This window comes from Pholcus phalangioides, unplaced genomic scaffold (assembly GCF_987345545.1).
Source record: "Pholcus phalangioides strain wild (caught in Gottingen) unplaced genomic scaffold, Ppha-v1.0 ptg000039l_1, whole genome shotgun sequence".
NCBI classification, from domain to species: Eukaryota; Metazoa; Arthropoda; class Arachnida; order Araneae; family Pholcidae; genus Pholcus; species Pholcus phalangioides.
In genome coordinates, this window is record NW_028301625.1 from 28403728 (window position 1) to 28427817 (window position 24090).

Consider the following 24090-nt stretch of genomic DNA (forward strand, 5'->3'; position numbering starts at 1 on the left):
CAATCACATTTAAAAGTACCACCATTGAAAATCTACTTTAATAACCAATGCAAAAACAAAACTCTATATACAAGCTATTTACAAATGTGACTCATTTTTATGCAATGCATTTGTTGTGGAAGATCTAGCCCTCCTCAAAAAATCACTGTCAAACTTTTGTTCAGCAGCATCAAGCAAATTCAATTTCAGTCCTCCAAATTTTGTAGAGACTGATAATACTCTTTCAAATTTTGCGTAACCCTTTTTTTATATAAGATAAAATACAGCTTAAAAATAAAATTTTTTAATATTAATAAAAAAAAATTTTGTTTTAAATACCCCCGCTAAAAATTTTGGAGAGTAAAATTACTCTTCGTAATTATTTTATTTTCCTCGGATAATTCTAAGTGCAATTATGGAAGATGGGAAGAAGGGGTGGTGCTGAAGTACAAAGGAATAAAACACGCTCTCTGGGAAAGAATCGTATCGAATCTCTCTAATCTCTTAGCTGCACTGGTGGTTGGCAGAGCTGTTCCCACCCACTACAGGGTGACCTTGAAATCCCTATAAAGAAATCTCCCTCACCGACATGCCTTATTTCTTTCTTTTTTCAGGGACTTTCTTTCAGCATCAAGTATTACTCATCATCAACCTTAGCAGGAAATATTCCAGGGTGGGGGAAAAGTTTATTTTTTTTTTTTTTTGGAACAGCTGGAAGGATTTTAAGGAGTTTTTAAGGGCCTTAAAAAGGAAATGAAAATTAATGACTTTTTAAGGAGTTTTTAAGCACCGTACGTACCCTGTTGAACCCCGATCTCTCGCTTGCTGAACGAGTGCTCTACTATCTAAGCTATGGAAGCAGATAGAATTTTTCAACCTTGGAGTGTATATATATATATTGAAAGGCACCGTACATGGATGGCGTCAACAATCAACTAATAGCTCGTGAATGACATAGGCTAACCAGATGGCCACATGCATATAGAAATGTCTTCTCCACTTGTCAATACAAGAATCATCTGGTTGGCCTATGTCATTCACGAGCTATTAGTTGATTGTTGATGCCATCATGTATGGTGCCTTTCAACATATATATATACGCTCCAAGGTTGAAATATTCTATCTGCTTCTCCATAGCTTAGACGGTAGAGCACTCGTCTGGACAAGCGAGAGACCAGGGTTCAAGTCCCCATGGGGGCAGTGATGAATTTTCTTCCTCTCCACAAATAACCAGTCTTTCAATGAATCTTATAATGTTTTTATCTACTTAGACAAAAAATTCTCAAGGTTACATTTTTATTTCAAATCAGAGCAAATATTTGACAAGCAGAAAAAAAGGTTGTTTGTATTTCTTTTGTAGAACTGCTGACGTAATATTACTTCAGTAACACTGGACAGTTAAGAATGGGTTAAGACATAGCTTTTCAAACTTTCCTGTTTACTGCTAAGAAAAATTTCTCATCGACCCTTCTTGTAACCAATCCCATAGTATTTTACATGGTATTCATAGCTGTCCCTCCCCCTGGTATGTTCTATCACCCATTTTGGGAAACACTGGGTTAGGGCGATGGTTCTCAAACTTATGGCATCCTTGGCTTTGTAATTATTTGGCTTTGGCTTGCAAGAATATTCTACAAAAAAAACACCACTTTTAAGCACTGAACAGGCATACATCAATACTGCCAGCTCATCACAATGCCCCTGACAAGTTTAGCAATGCCCTAGGAGCAGTGATGTTTGATCATTTTTGTCGCACCACAGTCATTTTCTACACTTGAGGGCTAATTAGACCGGGATCTACAATTTATTGCCGATTCCAAATAGCAGGCTTTTTTTTTATACTCATCGAGAGGTTGATGGGGGGCTCCCTGCGGTAGCAATTTTTTCTCCGGTCATGTCGCCATTTCTGTTGTACCCGTGTCAGGAAAGTTTTTTCTGACAAGGATGAACCGGATATTGAACTCCTGACACCTCTTAACATCTTTGGTACTTTAGGCGAACATCTTATCGACCTGGGCTACTGCGCCCAGGAGCAATGATGTACGCTATCAGAAAAACTTTTTTTGCTGTAAGGATAATAAAACATAAAAGGTAATTACGGAAAAGAATCATGAAAAAAATTATACAAGGATATTTGCTTTCTGTATTCTTCATTCCTTCTACTTCTGCTTTTGTACTGGCAATTAATGTATCTAGTTTGTTTTCTTCATTTTCCAAATCCTCAATCTCTACCTCCAATGACTCGGTTGAAGTCGCTCTACGAGGAAAAAAATTAGTTTTAATACTTTTCCCAGCATAAATGATACATTAATACAGGGTTCATATCAAATTTTCCTTCATACAGATTGATTTTCTTTTAAATGTCCTTTTTTTTAAAAGAATTTCTAGTCCAATGGTTCCAACTTTCAGAATTAAAAGTATAATGCGTAGGAATTTATTGAACAACTGTTGAAAAGGAAGAAGTATACCATGACTGTATGCGCAAAAACAAGCAACTGTTTGAGAACACAAATTCGACCAGTAACAGCGCATTATGATGACAATTATGTATTAAGTTGAGTACTAAAAAAGGGAGTTATACGGTAGTAGTATCGAAGTGATTTAAAGAAGTTGGAAGTGAGGTTTTAGATGTATTGAGTTAGCGATAAATTTCATTTTTATTGTAAAAAGACAAGGAGCTCATTGCTTCAGCCATGGCTACTCCTACAAGAAAGAGATAACAGATGTGTTGACCAAATGAATGCAGTTAAATCATTGTAAACTAACAACTTCATTTTGCATTCAAATTCTTTCATATACATTTTTTTTTACAGAGCCACAAAAAATACATTTTCAAGAAAACGCATCTAATTTTTTCTCCTAACAGTCATGACAGCTTCATATGATCTGCATTTGTGAATGAGCCAAACATTTTTTATTAAAAATGAAATATTAGGAAAAAGTTTATGAATATAGCTATACTGAGGGGGGAAGCTTTTCGCTAGGCCTTCGGTGGCCAACCCCTCTTCACATCTTATCTTGTTTATTTCGTCCCACTTTGTCAGAGTGCTATGAAAAGTGACACGTGAAAGCACCAGCCTACTGACAAATTTCACAATCTTAAAGCAACAAAAACCAATGAGATTCATCAAGCAACCCCCAAAATGAGATAACTTCCCCATGGGGGAAGTTATCTCATTTTGGTCATATGTTAAGTCATATTTCCTTCAAACGTGGGGGGATGATAACCATCGGTTTAGAACAATACTATAGGGTGCTAGATACAGCTATGTTGGAAGTAAGGAATCAAAAACGATTGTAGTGTCCCATTTTTTATGACTTTCAAGTGGGGTTGGGCTATTTTTCGCTGTTCAAATACAGAAAAAGTGTTGCATATTTTATACTTTTTAAATTCATAAACAGGAGGATACACTTTCGAGGGGATGTTTTGTGACAGCCCTGCTGGAGTGGTCAGCCAATGATGTCTTAAGCGTCATGGTAAACACAAATCAATGCAGTACAAGTTCTTGATCAAGACTTGGTGTTGCTTGAAAAAAAAGCACATCAACTGGAGGGGCCTAATTGTTCAACATGAATTCAACGGATGTGAAAATCTGGTGCTCAGTGATCGTAGTAAAATTTTCAATTTTATAGTTGTTATATTAGTTTTCTATGAGTTATAAGCTTTTATTAGCATCTTTTGAAAAAGGGATTGGACTCACAATAAGACCAGAGACAATAGTCCATTGCAATGGACCAGACCAGAAAGTTCCAATGGTTAAGCTATCGCAGAGCCTTTGATGGCTACAACACTTTTCCTCAGAAACCAAAATCAACTGATATCACTCTAATATAGTTAGTGTTTGTGTCAACATCAATGAAAACTTTTATAGATTATATTTTGAAACTCTAGAGAAGCTCTCATGGAGTCCCTATTGGAAACTAACAGATAAAAACACAGCGGTATGTACAGTCGATCCTGCTTATAACGTTCTTGCTTAGTCGACTAATTTTTGCAAATTTACCTTTTTTTCCTATATTGATAATGTTAATTTTTCCCAGATACGTTTGAATTGTTTGCTATTCCTGCTTGCAACATTCGATAAATTCACATCTGGCTTTTTCCTCCCTTGAAAACAGCGCATATTTTTTTCGCCTTTTCACAGGTAAAGAAACGAAAATGGTGTTTGTTTGTATGCCAGCGATTAACTATTATGTGAAAATTAGAGGTGGTTTTATATCTCTTCGGAAGCCGGTTATGTTTTATGTATAAAGAATTGAATGAAAAGTATGTTTTTTCTTTTTTTTCACAGGGTTTTTAGGCACAATAAGAATTCAATATTTTTTTTTCTTTTTCTCTCACTTTGTCCAACAATAGCGTGCAGAGTATAAACTGCCCTTACCACTGTTCACATACGACTGGGTGATCAAAGTCATGTCACTGAATAGGGAGGCAAACAGATAAGAACTAGAAAAAGTTCTCCGAAGGAGTTAAATTTTTTTCTTTTGCGTTCTTATTCAAATTTGCCACACTAGATCAATTCCAAAAAATGACATCCAAAGAATTATTCACATAGTGGTGTTAGACGACATCTGTGTATAACAAAAGAGTAAAACGGGGGTCTTCTCATCCACGCCTGAATCTATTGATATAAAATCTAGGTACAAATGTGACACAAAACGTAAACAACTTGACAGATTTTTACATGCCAGCATCAAGTAGCATTGAAATCCAGCTTTTTCGAATAAGAAAAGTCACATTTCCCAACTGTACTCCTTGGACTTTAATTCTTCACAGAAGCCAATATGATGCTTTCATGACCTTTCAAATTTTGGAAAATAAAGCAGTAACAACGTTAGATTTTGCAGAGCAAGAGTCGAAATGCCTCAGAGCAAGTTAAAAAGAAAAGCTCTAAATGCAGAGGAGAAAATAAAAATGTTTAAATTTGTAGATAACCCTGTGCTTTCTAGAGTTACAACAGCAAAAAATTTAATTTGCCTACAAGCATGTTAAACAATCAAAATGTAAGATTTCTTTTCTTCAATATTGTTTTTTGTTTGTTTTTTCCCCTACTAACTATATCCTGTATAAATTCTTACTATTAAATCTCTATATGTACCGTAATGTTTGTGAATAAATTAAAAACACTACATAAAATAGCTATGGTAGGTGAAAAACCATGTCTTATAATTCTTATAGGCATTTCTCGATTAAAAAATTTTTTTTTCCCACTTATAAAGTTTCTCAGTTGCAATTTTTGAAAACCGTTATAAGCGAGATCGACTGTAGTCCGCAATAAGAAATTGCACGAAAAAGAAATTTAACATATTAAAAAAAAAATTCCCATACGTTTCGAATAAGAGAAATTTTAGGTTAAGTATCTTTTCAGAGATGAAATGAGGTATTTTCAAGCTATTCATTTTTCAAATTTGCTATTCAAATTTTCATTCAATTTATAATAAAATATTGCGGTAAATGTGATAAATCTGTTACTATGCATAGTCACAAATCATCTCAGTATAGTTTTGATAAATTTCACTGCATTCATCAGTTTTACCGACAAAATAATTTTCAAACAGAGTTGGCAATGTCGATAAACATAGAAGTTTTACAGTAATATCACTATAATTTAAGCATTTATTTTAATTAAGTGCAGTTTTGCCCGTACTTGATGCGTGCACCACATGTATTTTCCATAAACATTAGGCTAAATTAAAATAAGTGCGAAGATAGGAAAAAATAATCAGTCTTGCTTCACAAAACTTATCCAATTTACCAGAATGGTTGGTGGTTATACATAATAACATATGATTCTGCATAATCGTCAGTTTTATCATATTTGCATTAACATGTATAATTCTTTAAAGCCTGATTAAACAAAAATAACGTTTAGGATCTGACACCAGCTGAATGAATGAATGCCAGAACTTTGCTACTGGACTTATCCCATTGCCGAGATCTCTTCCAGCCCAGAAAAGGTACTGGAATCCCCAGCGGGAATCGAATCCCGGTACCCTGTAGGACAGGCGGGGATACTCACCACTATACTACCGAGGACCTGACACTAGCTGCAATCCTGGCTTCTGATTCACCAGAATTGTCAATTTGTTTTAAATAAGCAAATTTCATAATAATGAGTAAAATGCAAACCTGGAAGCCAAAAAAATTCAAGATGTTTTGTTCACAAACACTGTGGATAATTTTTTGTTGTGGCGTCATGCCCTGAGCATCTGACCAAATCCTTCTTCTCACATCACATTTCATTATTATACTTATTTGCTGAGTATATCGCCCCCTTTATTTGCCTTTGTTATAGTGCAGCTACATTGATTAAGTAAAAAATAATTTGAATAATTTATGTATAGCAATACAAAAAAAAATAATAAGTAGTACATATTTCAATGGCACTATCATGCCATTGAATTAGTGAATCTACTTAGTAGAACACAGGGCCGTAACTAGGATTTTTGCAGCCGAGGCCAACATGATTTTGCTGCCCCCACATTCGATAATTTTATAATTGTGTCCTTTATTCCCACCTAAACCTGCCGCCCCCCCTAAATTTTGCCAATCGGGGAAGTTGCCTCTTCTGTCCTCCTCTAGTTCCGGCACTGGCAGATCAAGTTGTCCCTGTAACCTCAATGGCTGATCGCCGCGCATCTCTTAGAGAAAAATTTCTCAAATCTTAAATGTTTTGTCAATTCTGTTTTTTTAACGTTGATAACGTTTTTGATGGAATACGTCCTACCTTTTGATTTCTGGAAACACACTTGAGCTGTGTGAGCTTTATGAAAAACATTGTTCACGAAAAATTTAATAACATTAAAAGTATAATTTGTGTATGAATGAATAATGTTGCTTTCATTCAAATCATCAAGCAAAGCATGTGATAAATAGTAATTGAATAGCTAAATGTAAAAAAGGGTCATGTCACATTTTCCAATTTTTATGTTTTGATGGATTTCATGTAATAGAGACGCCAACGCATCGTTTTATAGTAAAATGGGTCAAGTCTCACCTCTAGATGCGGAAAAAAAAACTTATAGTTCTCAAGACCGCTAACAGGTGGCAGCAGGGTTTTCTTGTTGAGTTACCTAAGGTTTTCTTCGTTTACATTGTTTTTGTTTTGTTATTTATTTATTGTTTTTTGTTTAAAAGTAGTTTTTATGTAATTATGTTGTAATTATTAGTACAGAAAAGAAGCAAAAATTTTATGATGCAATCATAGAAGCTAAAGAGCTTTGCCAAGAAAACAGCGATATTTTGTCTGTGTATTGACTATATGGCTACTGTATCCTTACCTCGAATTCCAGTGCAAGATATCTACTATTTTAGGCAGCTGAGTGTTAATACCTTCGGTATTCATAGCCTAAGAGATGGTAAAACGAAATGTTTTGTTTAGGACGAAACAAATGGTGGCAAAGGGCCTAATAAAGTTATGTTCTGTTTGAAAAAATATATTGATGGAGCTGAAGATATGGAAAGATCGTGTAACTTTTTATGGACAACTGTGGAGGGCAGAATAACAACACATTGATGAGGTTTTTGATGTTCTTAGTAGAGTCTCAATGTTTTGAGGAAATTATATTTCATTTCCCCATCAGAGGGCATTCTTCTTTACCGTGATAGGGATTTCGCCCTGATAAAAATACTTATCAAGAAGAATGTGAGATTGTACACAGTGGACCAATATGTGTATTTGATCAACCAGAATTCATCAAAGTTTACTGTACGCAATACGTCAATGGTATTGGCTCACAAATCTTCCCACTAAGAAAACTTGGTGTACCGCTAATAATACTCCAAAGCAAAGCTTATTCATCAACAAAACTTCCAATAACCAAAGTAAAAGGGATGACTTGAATATAACAAAAAATACATCCCAATGGAGTATAACAATTTTTGGGACCCGATTTTTAGTGCACCAACCATCAACTCATTAGAGGCAACCGGAAGAGGAGCACTTTTGATCCCCCTCTAATAGAAAGTTCGTATAGTATAAAAAGCTAAATAAAGTTTGTTTCATTGCATACATTTGTTTATTTATGTGTTTTCCTGAGACTTTTCATTAGAGAATTGGGGCTCTAAAATGTTTAATTGTAAAAAGGGGTCATGTTCGTATCAGATTTTACTCTCTCGTGGCTATTCTTAAGTAATAAAAATTTAAAATCCTCTCAGGGCTTCACTAAATGCATTCCACAGACACTGCAATTAAATTTTTTACCAAAACAAAATTATTGGAGAAGATATACACTTTTTACCTCTCCTGCAAACTTGAGAAAATGTGACATGACCTCTTTTTACATTTAGCGATTCAATTGATATTGCACTAATGCAGGCTCCTAACTTGGATGTGGCATCGGCGATCGTAGGACGGTGCGACCTGTGACATTTGACACAGGACGCCAAATGCTAGGGTGCACCAAAATAAGTTGAGAAAGTCATGCACCAGAGTTCTCTGGACAACAGCATGATTCACCTACAAGGGTGGGCTGACAGGGCTCCAGTCTTGAGAGACGATTCCTTCACTTTTTTTCTTTTCACAATATAAATTAACTATAAATAGGCCCGGAAAAGTCTGTTCTGGGGACTTGCTGTTGAATGTGGGAGGGGCATGAGTACAGTAGCAGTTTTAAGGCAATGCAACTTGTTTAAATGCACAGGGTACCGAGTGATAGGGGCACCAAAACGTGTTGAAAATAACAAATAGCTCAAAATAATTTTTATTGTTCAAGAAATGATAATGAAGATAAATAAGAGAAAAAAGGAAGAAATTAAAAGTTCACATGTGTTTCACATCAATATTAAAACAGAACTTCCTTCCCTTTTTGCGTATCGCATATTCCAGTAGCTATAAGGTTAATTCAATATGGCCCTGCATGAAGTTTGAAATTAATTAAAAACATTCCAGATTTAATGAAAACCATTTCCATAATTGATGGAAAGTGATTCAAGTGTGTATTGATGAAAAACAATTCTAAAATTAAAGCAAAATAAAATAAAAATTAATGATAGAAATGATTGGAAAATTAAAATTCAGACTTAATCAGCAAAATGTTTCGTAATTGATGAAAATTTTCATCAATTTAGGAGTCTGTTTAATTCTGGTCTTTGGGATCAAGCCCCTGTTGCTCCACTTGTTTAAATATGGTGAAAATATATGGACTTGCTGCTGAATGATGTCAAAAACTAAATATGATGAATTATCAAATGTGGGGGCAGCAAAATCATGTTTGCCTCGGGTGGTAAAAATCCTAGTTACAGCCCTGTGTTCTACTAAGTAGATTCACTGATTCAATGGCATCATAGTGCCATTGAAATATGTACTTCTAATTTTTTTTGTATTGCTATACATAAATTATTCAAATTATTATTATTTACTTAATCGATGTAGCTGCACTATATAAACTAATGATGTCAAAAACTAAACATTTTTTTAATCAGAAATATTAAACAAACGATTTTTAAATTTGTCAATTTGGCCAATTGGTCTCAAAGTTGATAGTGTTGTTGATTTTTATTCATTAACGTTTTTGTGTCAAAAAAGGTTGAGAGAGAATTTTTGTCTTAACAGTATTCTGAGATGATTTGAGCCTATGTGGTGCATAGGGAAATATTTTTTATGATTGTTGATAGGTACCCTATGGGGCCATGAATCTTAAGGAAACGGAAAATTATTTTACAAAGATCTGCAACGAGAAAACTACAAGTCTTGAACTATTTGGTGAATAATAAAGAAACTATTTTGATAATAACTGGAAGCAGTGAACATACTACCAGTGATTCGGAAGTAGAATGTGAAATGGATTCAAGATAAAGGGGCCAACTTTGGCTCCTATACCATAACATATAAGTAGAGTTGGGTTTTTGACATGACAAGCATCAAAAACTGGTTAAAACTGTCAAAAACCTAAATGAATGCTTTTGGACAATGTTTTGAACACAATAGGTATGTAACATGATGAAAAACTTACTTTTTTGTACATTACAATGTTTTATTTTTAAACATTTATTTATTACAATTAAAACAAAATATGAATTATAATTTGCAATTTCGAATTCTTCAACATATGAGTTTAGAACATATAACATATAATTTTATGGTTTATTTATCTACGCTACTGATTACCTGTGTTGAATTTGCTAAGTGAATAGAGCTGCTTATTCAAAATATCTATGATACGGGCATCACAGAGTTAGGTTTTAGTCTTCAGAAACTATAAATCAGTATTAAAGCAGTAAAAAACTTATTGTCAATGTTGTCAAATAGTTTTTTTAACCTGATAGATATGCTAAATAACAAAACACTTACTTCTATGTAGATTAAAGGGTTTTATATTCGGAATTATAATTACTGAGGGAAAAAAATCTATTTTGATATTTTAAATTTTCTGATCTGCCCAAAATTTTATTTTTCCCGTGTAAAAATTCTCACACAGAATCTCTCTGTTAACACTAATTAAACTCATTTATTTTCATCTAAAACTTTCTTAGAGCTCAGGGTATATAAATTCACAGAGTTCTAAAGAGTATTTTCAACCAAAACTGAGCCAACAGGACTTGATGCCCAAAGCACATTTAAATACAGCATCAATTGGAAAACCATTGCATTGTAAATGGTAGTAAATATACCATATCATAGTACAAAAGAAAGAATAACTAAGTTTGACTAAGGATAAGTTACAGGAGTTTCTTAAGCATTATATAAGCTAGCATTGCCAAATTAAACGACATTTTAGTCCTACAATTTAGTATTTTGATCGCTACATACACTGAAGAGCCAAAAAAAACTGGTACACCGGCCTAATATCGTGTAGGGCCCCGCGAGCACGTAGAAGTGCCGCAACACGATGTGGCATGGACTCGACTAATGTCTGAAGTAGTGCTGGAGGTAATTGACACCATGGATCCTGCAGGGCTGTCCATAAATCCGTAGGAGTAAGAGGGGGTGGAGATCTCTTCTGAACAGCACGTTGCAAGGCATCCCAGATATGTTCAATAATGTTCATATCTTTGGATTTAGGTGGCCAGTGGAAGTGTCTAAAGTCAGAAAGTGTTCCTGGAGCCACTTTGTAGCAATTCTGGACATGTGGGGTGTCGCATTGTCCTGCTGAAATTATCCAAGTCCTTCGGAATGCACAATGGACATGAATGGGTGCAGGTGATCAGACAGGATGCTTACGTACCTGTCACCTGTCAGAGTCGTATCTAGATGTATCAGGGGTCCCATATCACGCCAACTGCACACGCCCCATACCATCACAGAGCCTCCACCAGCTTGAACAGTCCCCTGTTGACATGTAGGGTCCATGGATTCATGAGGTTGTCTCCATACCCGTACATGTCCATCAGCTCGAAGCAATTGGAACCGAGACTAGTCAGACCAGGCAACGTGTTTCCAGTCCTCAACAGTCCAATGTCGGTGTTGTCAGGCCCAGGCGAGGCGTAAAGCTTTGTGTTGTGCAGTCATGAAGGGTACACGAGTGGGCCTTCGGCTCCGAAAGCCCATATCGATGATGTTTCGTTGAATGGTTCGCACACTGACACTTGTTGATGGCCCAGCATTGAAATCTGCAGCAATTTGCGGAAGGGTTGCACGTCTGTCACGTTTAATGATTCTCGTCAGTCGTCGTTGGTCCCGTTTTTGCGTGATCTTTTTCCGGCAGCAGCGATGTCGTAGATTTCGAATACACTCGTGAAATGGTCGTACGTAAAAATCCAAATTTCATCGCTACCTCGGAGATGCTATGTCCCATCTCTCGTACGCCGATTTATAACACCACGTTCAAACTCACTTAAATCTCGATAACGTGCCATTGTAGCAGCAGTAACCGATCTAACAACTATGCCAGACACTTGTTGTGTTATATAGGCATTGCCGACCGCAGCGCCGTACTCTGATTGGTTCCATATTTCTTTATTTGCATACACATGTCTGTACCAGTTTTTTTGGCTCTTCAGTTTATATTTCAATGTTATGCAAAATAAGAGTATAGTTTTAAGTATTAGTGCTTATCTAGATAATTTATTAATAACAGAAATAAACATCACATATATGATGTAATAAACTTTTTTTAAACACTTATCTGTTGTAAAAAGAGTACAGCAGATGGTTTATATCAATGCACATGTATAAGCAGTTGAAGATATTTTGGAAGGTCAAGAATCATCTTGAATCACAGAATGTCAAATCATTCCAGTTTTCTCTTCAGTGTTTATGCTATGCTTTATTCAAATTGTATATTTTTTATAAGATAAAAAACCATATATATTGTCCAAAATAATTCTGTAGAGAGAAAATTGTTTTACAATCATATTAAATATTTATTCATTGTATAACATAGTCACTTTAAACACTGCATGCAATTAACGTGCATATTTCCAATGGGAATTTTTATATTGAAAAGCAATAATTGAGGTTTTTGACGTGATGTGTCAAAAACCTGCCAACCCTGCATATAAGTAATACATACTGTATAATTTATGATGTGGAATCAAGGACATGTGTGAGAGCTATTTTTGAAAGTAAGAATTAGTGTCCTCACATACCATAGCTGCCAACTTTTGAAAATGAAAATTCGGGAGATTTTCGCGCAAACCCGTATTTTATGCTAAAACCACTCCCTAATAAATACAATAGGGATTTTTCCAAATAAAATAGGGATTTTTCCAAATAAAATAGGGATTTTCCAAACATAAAAGTTAAAGCGTAGGGAATAAAATCCCTACTGAAGTCAAATTAAAATAAGCATTTCACACACATGGAAGTTAAACCCTTGGGAATAAAATTCCTACTCAAAAAACAAGTGAAATTGGAGGTAAAAACTTCAATGATGTAATAATCAATATTGTGTTCAATCAGAAACGCTGTGAACAAACATTCTGCGCGAATGACCCCAAAATCATCGGAAGATGAAGGAAAACACCGTCAATTTTTGAAGAACACTGACTTTTTGTGACACTTGCTTGATGGTTTTTTTTTTTCATTTCACGATTGATGATGGCAGTCTTTCCATGACCGATGTTTATGTCCGTAACACAACTTGTACAAAAGGGAAAAGTCGGCCCTCTTCTGGAACGTTTGATGAAAGGAAATTCATCAGAATAAGTATCTTTAAAATTGATTAAATATGTTTTTGCTTATCATTATTCATGCTTTGTTATATCGCACGTACGTAACTTAAACAAAAGAAATTTTGACCATATGCGCGTCACTAGAATCTTCAATTATTATCCAGAACTATTGGCTGCTAAGCCATTTCCCTGCACGATAAGACAAACAACTTTCTTGTTACCATCAGAGGGTTTGTAAAACTTCCTTAAAAAGGGAATTTCCCCATTTACGACGTGTGACGTCATTTCGAAAGGGGAAAAAAAAGAGGCTTCATGCCCCACAAGAAATTCTTTAGGGATTGTTTTCATAAGTGGGGATTTTTTTTAATGAAGTAGGGAATTTTTAGGGACAATTAGGGATTTTTGTGATTTTCATAAAAATTCGGGAGATTTAAGAACTTTTCGGGAGGTCGAGCGATGAAGCTAAAATTCGGGAGATTCCCGAAAAATTCGGGAGACTTGGCAGCTATGACATACCCTATTTTAAAGGTGACACGCTCAGGGACCGTCATAAACAACCGGAAGAATAATATTAATGTTTTAGTATATACACTTGCATAACATGATAATATTGTAACCTTGAACATTTGTATGAGCACATAATGATATGTGTTCTTAATATGTATTGCATTCATTGTAATGCTCATGGCCATTCCCAGTTTTATAACAGAAGGGGAAAATATATATTTTTTATATATAATATAAATAATATTTCTGAGTAATTCAAATGTGATTGTCCAGCACTGAACGGAGGCTGTTTGATTATTCCCCTTGCAGTGGAGGCTGTGTGTTTGTGTATTTTTATATTACATATTCTGCAAAAAGAGCTAAAAGTCAGTGATGGGCAGTTTTTTTCGGCTTTGTTTCTTCGTTTCCCATCACAGTGGAGGTGCTGTATATATAATTTGTATATATTGTGTATTTAGACCATTCTCAAATCTCTCCTACTTCAACATGTCAACTTCTTTTTATTTGCCCCATAAGTCTTTTTCACACTTTTTTTGAAATCCCAGGGTGCAATCTCTAGCCCTTATGTGCCACTGGGCGCACATGCAATTTTTCTTCCTAGTCATTGGGTTCAGCTATCCATCTTAGTCAAATGGCTTGTATGTTACATCGAGTTGATGGCTGTCTTCATAGGTAGAACGACACAAGTGATTCGATACTTGCGAGAATGGGCTAAGGGGCTACTGCTATAAATATTTGCTAACTTTTTCCGACACAACCCAGTCTTTTTTGAAGTAACAGAACTAAGTTGCTTTGCATTAATCCGGGGTTCTGAGAGGTTCTATCAATCTATCTAAAGAGCTGTGACACCAAACATTTGGAAATCACCACAGTAAAAATAAAACAAAAAAGAAGGGGGAGGGGTGCAAATTTTTATCTTGCACAGGGCACCACTTTGTCAAAGACCAGCCCTGTTTGCGCTACTGTAATCTGCTAGCTAAAATGAAATATGATTTCACTCACTAGGACAATCTCCCAATCACACGAAAACATCAAAAAGATAAAAATTCATTAGATGGATGCTAAAGGGTTGGAAATCAACACAGATATTCCTAACTCAAAATTAGACATTTTAGTCACCTGAATGAACTGCATCAAGTGCAATATTATTTTTTGTCGAAAATTTCTGACTCTGAATAACACAACAATAAAAAGTAATTTTATAAATTTCAGACAGAAAAATATTGGCGATACTCAAATATCAGAAAATGGTCTATTATTGTAAATCTATCGGAAAGCATGAATTATGAACTCCATTTTTGGCACAACTTCACTTAGGAAATTTGGCCTGAATTAAAAAAATAAAATGCTATATAATTCATCAGAGCATAAAGGATTATGATGCCATGCAAATTTTGGAAAAATATTGATCCATCTGACGGAGGCTAAAGGATTGAAAAACCACTCAGTATATTGCATAATACAGGCAGCTCCAGACATCGTTTTGGAGCAAAAGCAGCATCAGTAAAACTACCATAAGAACTCTAAGCGAGCTGTGTTCCACTTTTTATCAGAATCCAGTAAAACAAAAAATGTGCTTGCTTGATGTCTAATATCTGTGAAATCTGATGTAACAATATTGAAGTTCAAATGATGCGGATATAGAGTGTACTTGCACATACTTTATGAGGGGGCGGTCACACGAGGAATAAAAAAAAACATTCAATAAATTTAATACTTAATAGTATTATCCAATTTGAGGGAAAAATAATCACTTATTTTTACTTATTATTATTAATAATAATTGTTTTGCAGTGGTAAAAAAAGCAAATAGAATGCTCAGTTTCATTTTGAAAAAGTTCTCTGCATTCTCCCAGTCATTTTTCCACTTTTCCAAGGCTTAGTTCATCCTGGACTGGAGTATGCTGTAAGGTTTTGGAGACCATACTTACAGAGGGACATGAACTTGGTTGAAGGGGTGCAAAGAAGAGCTACACGTGTCTTTGTTGGCACACAAGGCTTGAGTTATGGAAGAGAGACATCATTTTTTGAATACATTTACATTGGATGAATGCAGATGTCTTGGGGAAATATGATCGAAGTGTTTAATGGGATGAATAGGATGGACCATAAATTATTAATACACCGTCAATCGACTGCTTTTATGAGGGGACACCAGTATCGATTGGTAAGGGAGAATTCTAGGTTATGGTGTCGCAGGGAATTTTTCTCTAATAGGGTTGTAAATAAATGGAATCGCTTACCCCCGGTGGGTAATATATTCTAACAATTGACACGTTTAAAAAGAAATATGATAGCATGTTGGGGTAAATCAAGAAGCTATCCATACTTAGAATAAGACAATCAAATATATTTATGGGCACTGTATAATATTTTATCGTATATATATATATATATATATTCTAGTTTTCGTAATTGAATTTTTAATTGGTTGCTGTATTTTGGAAATATATGACATTCTCAGGCACTTCGTTGAGCATTTTGCCTGTTTTGGTCTATTTGTATTTTGAACTCTGCCTCAAATAAATTAGAATGTACATTTGCAGATTTCTTGTACAATGTTTCAATACATACATATGAGAGTTTGTTAAAATCAGTGTGCCATGACAATGAAAGCAGCGAGTGATTAATGCAATTTTATGGAGGGAGGGGTTGCCTCTAAGATGCAACAAACTGGGAGGGGGAGCCGGGTATGGGATATTCCAGAGAAAATTGTTTTTTTGCTCCTTTGAAAGGGTGCACCCGTGCTCCTCTGTTAATCCATCAGTGACTAGAAGATAGGGGCAGTAACGCATGCAGGATTTTCTCAGGGGAGGGGGTTAATCTTTCCCCCCCCCCCCCCAAGGATTTTCACTAATAAGAAAATTATTGCAATCTCTGCCTACCTATTTTCTCGCATGTATGCGAGTCATAGGGTTGAGAGAGATGTTTAAAATTAAATTATGTTGAAGGTAATTTCTAAACAGTGTGCTACAGCACCTTGAAGTGCTGTGCTATTCGTGATGGAAATATTCTGCGGATAGTTTTATTAAACAATGTAGTGGAATGTGATTATGAAACAGTGAATACTGTAACATGGTTCGTACTCTTCCAACGAAAAAAAATTCAAGGACTATTCAAGCACTTTTAGAGGTAAAACTTAAAAATTCAAGGACTTTTTTTACAAACGCATATTTTTCACATGAATAGGCGCATATTTAATTTTTATTAAAACTTTCAGAGATTACATTTCTACCTACTTTATTTCACATTATCCGTAATGAATAAAGGAGGCCACATACACATATATATCATACAAAACATATGACACATTGAATAACACAGTTCGTGCCTGTCAATTTCCCCATTGAAACATAGTTTAGTCTCTAAATATTGCAATTAATTTTCTTTTAAAGACTAAAAAAAAAAAAGAACTCTTCCAAAGATAGAAAAAGAAAAATTATTTCTTTCATTAATTCTGAATTTATTTCTTTCATCAATTCTGGAATTATTTCTTTCATCAATTCTGGATTTGTTTCTTTCGCTAATGCTGAAATTCTTTCTTTTATTGATTCTAAAATTATTTTATTGATTCTAAAATTATTTTATTGATTCTAAAATTATTTTATTGATTCTAAAATTATTTTATTGATTCTAAAATTATTTTATTGATTCTAAAATTATTTTATTGATTCTAAAATTATTTTATTGATTCTAAAATTATTTTATTGATTCTAAAATTATTTTATTGATTCTAAAATTATTTCATTAATTCTGGAATTATTGCTTTATAAATTTTGGAATTATCTCTTTTATCAATGCTGAAGTTGTCTTTCATTAATTTTGGAATTCTCACTCATTAATTTTGGAATTATCTTTCATTAATTTTGGAATTATCTTTCATTAATTTTGGAATTATCTTTCATTAATTTTGGAATTATCTCATTAATTTTGGAATCATATCATCGATACTGAAATTATTTCTTTCATTTATTGTTTTAAACAACTATGGATGCCATTAGAAAATAACGGAGATGCGCCGACATTCAACGCGTCACGTGATCTTCCAAGGAATGATGTAGGCCACTGACGTCATACCAGCACCGGTACTACAGGGTAAGACGACATCAACGTGTATTAAGGAGTTCTACTACAGGGTGCGGGGCAACTGACCCGGGTGGCAATTTTTAGGTGAACACTGTTATAAAATTATGGAATTCCGAATTGGTGGGAGCGGCAAGACAATACAAAAATCCTAGTTATGGCCCTGCGTCATACTCCCTCCAGTAATATAAGCTCAATGGATTTCAACGCCAATTCACCCATTGAAGAACAGCTCGCATTTGGCGGCATTTTTGTCTGGCACACTCAGCAACCAATCTTGATAGAAGGGATTTTTCAGCCACAAGTAATTAAAAGTACACACACTTGCTACTCATTTTTTGTTTTCTTTCTTTAAAGAACCTTGTACAAGCGCTTCACATCACTCCTAAATAAATATTTTCTTGACAGCATGGGCGGAGATACGGGGGGGGGGGGGGACTAGCGTGAAAGGTGAAGTTGACTGATCTAATGTATATATGCATATATGAATTGACATCATCATCGTTCCCCCCCCCCAGACTTCCAAGTCAATCTCCGCCTATGATTGACAGTAATCAGAGGAAGCTTCGCTCACTTACGGACCGAAAGGCTGAAATTATTTCGGCAAAAATTAGGAAACTTTTTTTTCTAAGATAGATTTCTCAAGTCCTCTAGAAAAAATACCTAGTACAAAAGTTTAATGACTTCCAACGACTCCAAATACATCTACATACGATCGCAGGATACATGCTACTATAAAGCCGGGTTTTCCTAGAAGTGGGGTGTTGGGGGCCAGAGCGTGCCGACTGAGCTGAAGAAAAAAAACAACGATCGGAAGTTCATTTTGAACACTAGCTTTTATTCTATAAAAGTTGCAAGGAAAAACACAAGATCATTTACGATCATAAAAAAAATTAAATAAAATGGCCGACAAATAACAGCCGGCAATCTCAGGGAGAAAAAAAGACAATCCCGACATACACACAGAAAAAAACCAGCCTACAGTATAAAGCCGAGCTCCTGTGAGGTTGAGAGCACGCCGCCCGCGATTCACATATTGCGTCGGGCCCAGCGGTTCCACGTGCACAGAGAATAAAAAGGGAAAAAACATTCCAACATAGGTTTTTGGCACCGCATGAACCGAACTGGATCATTTCGCGTCGACAGAAACGTGTTACATAACCACACACTACGCGTTTGTGTATTTCTACCGTGGCGCATCAGCTACTCTGTCATTTGCATACTCCGGCTTGAAGGGAAGTGAAAGAAAACAAAAATGAAGAGAAGATCGGTAAAACGAGTGGCGCACAACGCATTCGACTCCTCCAGAAGCAGTCGGCCAATCACACCCGACGTAAAACACTGCCGTGAGGCTTGTTGCGCTCTCTAGGAAAACAGTCGAACTTGTATTATTGGTGAGTGGAACGCGTGTCACGCTGGGCGATTCACTTTGCACGCGGCACAGAGAACCTGCTCCTATGAAAACCCGGCTTAAGAATAATGGGAAAAAATTTGCTTTAAATCCAATTATCCAGGGTTATAGGACGTCACTTATGGAGTAAAAAAAAAAGAGTGGCGAAAACTATTTCGGAAAAAACAAATTTTTCAAGGACTCTCACAGAATTCTTAAAAAAAATTTCTTTTTCAAGGACTCTTATCGATTTTCAAGTACTTTCAAGGCCTTGAAAATGAACTTTTTTTTTCAAGGACTTTTCAAGGTTTTCAAGGACCGTACGAACCATGTGTAAGTAGTTTGTGAATAGCATATACACCCTCAGTGTGTGATTCGCCCCCCCCCTTTCCATACAAGAATCCTTTATCTACTTATGGTCAGTATGGCATATTGCAAGGCTCCCACTTGTCTTATGTTTTGGTAAAATGTAAACAAATCCCCTTAAGAAAGGATGGACAGCACAGTGAAACCATCTGGTCCTCCTTGACTTATTTACATTGACCTTGTAATTGACAAATTTCGCACTGTGCTTTTGGAAGTGGTCTTGAAAAAGCATCATTCTTAAAAAACTTATGTCTCTATAATTTGCTGTACACCATGGAAGAAAGTTGACTGACTGGACTTTGGAAGACTTCTCGAAAAAAAAAAAAAAAAAATGTAATATACAGGTATATTATTAGGAGAGAGAGAGAGAGAGAAAAGAATTATCTGTGGTTGCTAGTACACTGTTTTGGCCCAAAATTGTTTTTGCTACAAAGTCATTTCTGTCATTTTGCTTTGGCCCAAGTCAATCTTATAGGATACTGAAACAGTGCTATGGGAAAAAAAATTGTTTTAAAAAAATGGAGGTATTTTTTTAAGGCTATGATCATGTTTGTCTTAGAAGGGTACCCTTCCTCCTTGTCCTACTTATTCTAATTTCTTGAGTGGGAGCTCTGCATATATCGATGTATCATTATATCGTGATGTGAAGTTAACAATGTAAATTTCTCAAAATCGCCCAGTCCTGCTAGAGCCAAATTTGGGCCAGGAGTCTAAGCATACCTTATTATTTTACAAAATTGATAAGATGGCATTTTAACAAAATAAAAATGTTCAAGAATCAAATTTATATGCTGTTCATAAATTTCGGGTTCATTTAATTTAGATGAATTAGGTGAACTTCAAACAGTTCATTAGAACCATTGTTTATATGTTGCTGATTTTCATGCCTGGCTGTCTGATATGCTATAGCAAAGTTTCCTAAACTCTTTTGCTCTACCTACTCCTTTTTCAGAATTTTTCTTCTCACCTCTGAACTCCAGCCAATCCATATTATAATATACCCATTGCTTTCATTCTCCCCATGGATTGATTTATCGTCCCCAGTCGGGGGTGATATTGCACACTTTGGGAAACACTATGCTAGAACAATTACTTCAATGTCATGTTAAGATAGCGATGGTGGCAGATCACAATTTACACATACTCCTCTCAGCCCTGATTTTAACTCAAATCTACTTACTTCCACTGGATCGTGTTCCTTGATGTTTTTTCCAACAGTCCTGCTCCTTCTAAAACATTTGTTATGTCATAAATACGTCGTTTTTGCACAGAAAGCATATCACAGGCTTTGTTAAGATTCAACTTCTAATTTGAGAGAAGATAAAAATGACAGATTATATAAAAAATGAACACAAATAATGACAGATCAAAAATCCTAAACAAAATAAAACCAACACAACACAAATTAAAAACCTAACCAGTGAAAAAGGATTTCTCTATGTATCTAATTCAAATAAAATATTTAAAAGCTGATTTTGGCTGATGCTTGTGTAAGATAAAATGGAAAGAGAAATTTATCATAAGTTAATTTATTGAGCCTATAATTATTTGTGCTAAATTTATAAATACATCAGTCTTTTGCAGGGTTTGAAAGTTTCTCCCAAAGCAGAAAAAAAAATTGATGTTGAAAATATTGAAAAAACTTTATTTTTTAACAATCTATCATATAAAATCAAGTTTATTTAACCCTTAGCTGGTAATAGTCTGTTGCAGTTACAAAAATGGTAAACTCAAATTTATGACTCTTTCTTAAAAATCAAACAATTTCAATAACTTATAATTCTTTCAATCAGAGCAAGAAATGCAACATTAAAAATTAAAAAAAATCATTCCATGTTACTGCAAAGAAAACTGATGTTTCTGTTGGGATTTTTCCATCATAAAAACCAAACACTAACTATTCATTAGAAAAGAAATAAACTTACTCCACTGGGAGATGTTGCAACAATTTCAAAAAATTTCTGTGTGATGCGACCCAAAGAAGAATCATACCTATTTGATTTAACTAAAAGGAAAGAAAAAACTTATTTTATATTCAAAAAAACTTTTTCCTCATTTGTATTTGATTCGAGACAAAATTGAAATTTCTCTATCAGTAGAATAAATAGGACATACAGTACATGTTAGATAAGAATAATAAGTCATTCATAATACACTATTAATCAGTGACTCCAGATGAGAAATTAACTTTCATAAAAATGTCACTTTCTAAATTCACAGCAGTCTCTATAATCTGAGATGAACAGGACCAAAGCCACTTCAAAGATCCAAAAAAGGCATTTCGAAGACACTTGCTAGCAGGGTTGTTTGGTTTTAACCAAGTGGTTTTTTTTCAAAAAATAAAATAAAAGTTGCCTAAATATCATTTTTTTCCTTGAAAAATATCATATTAGTTCATTATTAGCCAAAATGTTTCATTTTTACCACATTTTATATCCTTGGGGTACATTCTGATGGTATATCTTTAAATGACATAAGATTTTATAAGTGGTTTTTTCAAAAAGTCTCATAAAAGTGGCCAGAATATATATATATATTTCATATGAAGTATCTCAGTTATTTAAAGTTATATATAAAAGCCAAAATTTCTCATTCTTACAACATTTTCTAACCTTTGGCTACATTCTGATGCTCTATCATTAGCAAATTCATGAATAAGGATTGCATCACACATTTAAATGTAGTGGTGTATTATCTCACAGGGTTTCTTTTTCCCTTCACAAAGAAGCAGCTACAGTAGTGACACCATCATGCTAGGGGCAGGTGGTCCTGTAATCCAATAAAGACACCAGCTGTCCTTAAAGGACAAAGACTAGTGTACTAGTAGTTACATTACCTCACATGCATTTTCATTTTCTTTCCCATAAGAATTAGCGCATCTCCTACTGTATATCTCCCAGTCTTAATATTCAATAGCTGTTTTTTTTATACTTTCACACTGTGAAGCCCAGTTAATCAAGGTTCTACTGTATAGTAGTAACAGATTTCTGAAAAATAATCAGCTATATACAGGGTGATTATAATTTAAGTTTTGATTCCAAAACTATAAAAAAAGTACTGATCAGAATGAATGAAAATTTGCATGGATACTCCTGAAGCAATGAAAGTTTCTTTCGCAAAAGAAAAAAGTGCAAAATGTGCAAGTAGATGATGCTGTACTTGGCGAGCAGTATAATCTATTTTGTGTAACCACATCATTTCGGCACTTCCACAGCATCAGTGTGTGGATAGAACTTCTATCAAGATGCACATTGCAATCCCAGCAAAGCAGCTGCTGAAGACCCATTTTGACAGGATGCACCTTAACCCTTGCAACTTCTGGCTGTGGGGGTACCTCAAAATGTTATAAACAGTGGTCAGATTGCAAACTTTGGTGAATTGCAATCTCTAGCACAATCCCTATATGTTAAAAGTTCCTCAGGAATATTAACGGGGGGGGGGGGCACGTTTGGTTTAATAAAGCTGAACTGCAAGCACATCCACATTATGACCATGGGGCATACTCCGATTCTGTTGTTGAACAAGAATTTTTGTGCTTTCAACCTCATAGCCAGAACACGCGGTGGACAACATATTTAACATTTCTTAAGTAAGTTGTAGTTATTTGTTCAATTACTTCGTTTTTTGTGATGTTTCCATGAATTATGAAATCGTGAAATGCTATAATGAAGGTATCATTCTGCCATGACTGGCTATCGTTTCCGTTCTGCAAGCAGATTACCCACATGTTGGATGATGTCATTAATTTTACATTTTTAAGTATTGTTTCCCCTTTATCAAATAAAATTGAATTTTTTCAGGAATATTCATGTCAATTTTCAAGTCATTCTGACAATCGTTCTTTTTTTACAGTGTTTTGAAATCAGAGCCTTAGTTGTAATCACCCTGTATATCGTAAATCATTGCTAATTAATCTGCATTATTTATGCTTCATTAAATACATTATATTCACCTAATTTTTATTACTTTTTGCAAAATAGCTTCCTAATTAAGTATACTGAAAGTAACTGGAGAAAAACCTTTATATATTATATGATTAATAACAACATTGAAAGAATTTTCAAATACACAGTATAGTCCATTGAGAGATATAGATGGCTTTTTTCTCAGCCAGAGATATCAAGGAAACAGTAATTTTCCGGATATTATGCTGAGGTGAGCTCGGATGCTTGCCCGGTATGCAAGAGGGCCTGGGTTCGAGTCTTGGCGGAGACGTGATGACTTTTCTTTCCGAGCTCACCTCAGCATAATATCCGGAAAATTACTGTTTCCTTGATATCTCTGGCTGAGAAAAAAGCCATCTATATCTCTCTAAACCGTCCCACCCGGGGGCCATTTCCTGAAGTTAAGAGAGGCTACTAATGCCTCTACTTCAGCGCCTCACGATACAGTGCGTGAAATTAGGTAGGCAGATTCATGTGTCTCCAGTGGTGTAGATGGTAGCATGCTTGCCCGGTATGCAAGAGGGCCTGGGTTCGAGTCCCGGCGGAGACGTGATGACTTTTCTTTCCGAGCTCACCTCAGCATAATATCCGGAAAATTACTGTTTCCTTGATAGTCCATTGAGTTAAGCAAAAAATAATTAAATTGCAAAAGTTGGTTCTTGTTAAAATGTAATAAATATTTATTGATTAATTAGCATGGGAATAGTGTTAATTACATTAATAAACATTTTATTTTAGTTAATTATTAAAAGTTTGAATGATTTTTA

General features: G+C 35.0%; 1 protein-coding gene across 1 annotated transcript in view; it reads right to left on the reverse strand.

Moving 5' to 3' along the window:
- The window catches only part of LOC149065790 (transcription factor E2F3-like), a 93492-nt gene that overhangs the window by 42248 nt on the left and 27154 nt on the right, over positions 1–24090 (reverse strand). Inside the window, exons 3-5 of the mRNA XM_089253624.1 lie at positions 21305–21384; positions 20560–20684; positions 2114–2236 (exon numbers count right to left, since the gene is read on the reverse strand). Of these exons, the coding sequence (XP_089109750.1) occupies positions 2114–2236; positions 20560–20684; positions 21305–21384 (328 nt within the window). The remainder of the gene's footprint in view (positions 1–2113; positions 2237–20559; positions 20685–21304; positions 21385–24090) is intronic.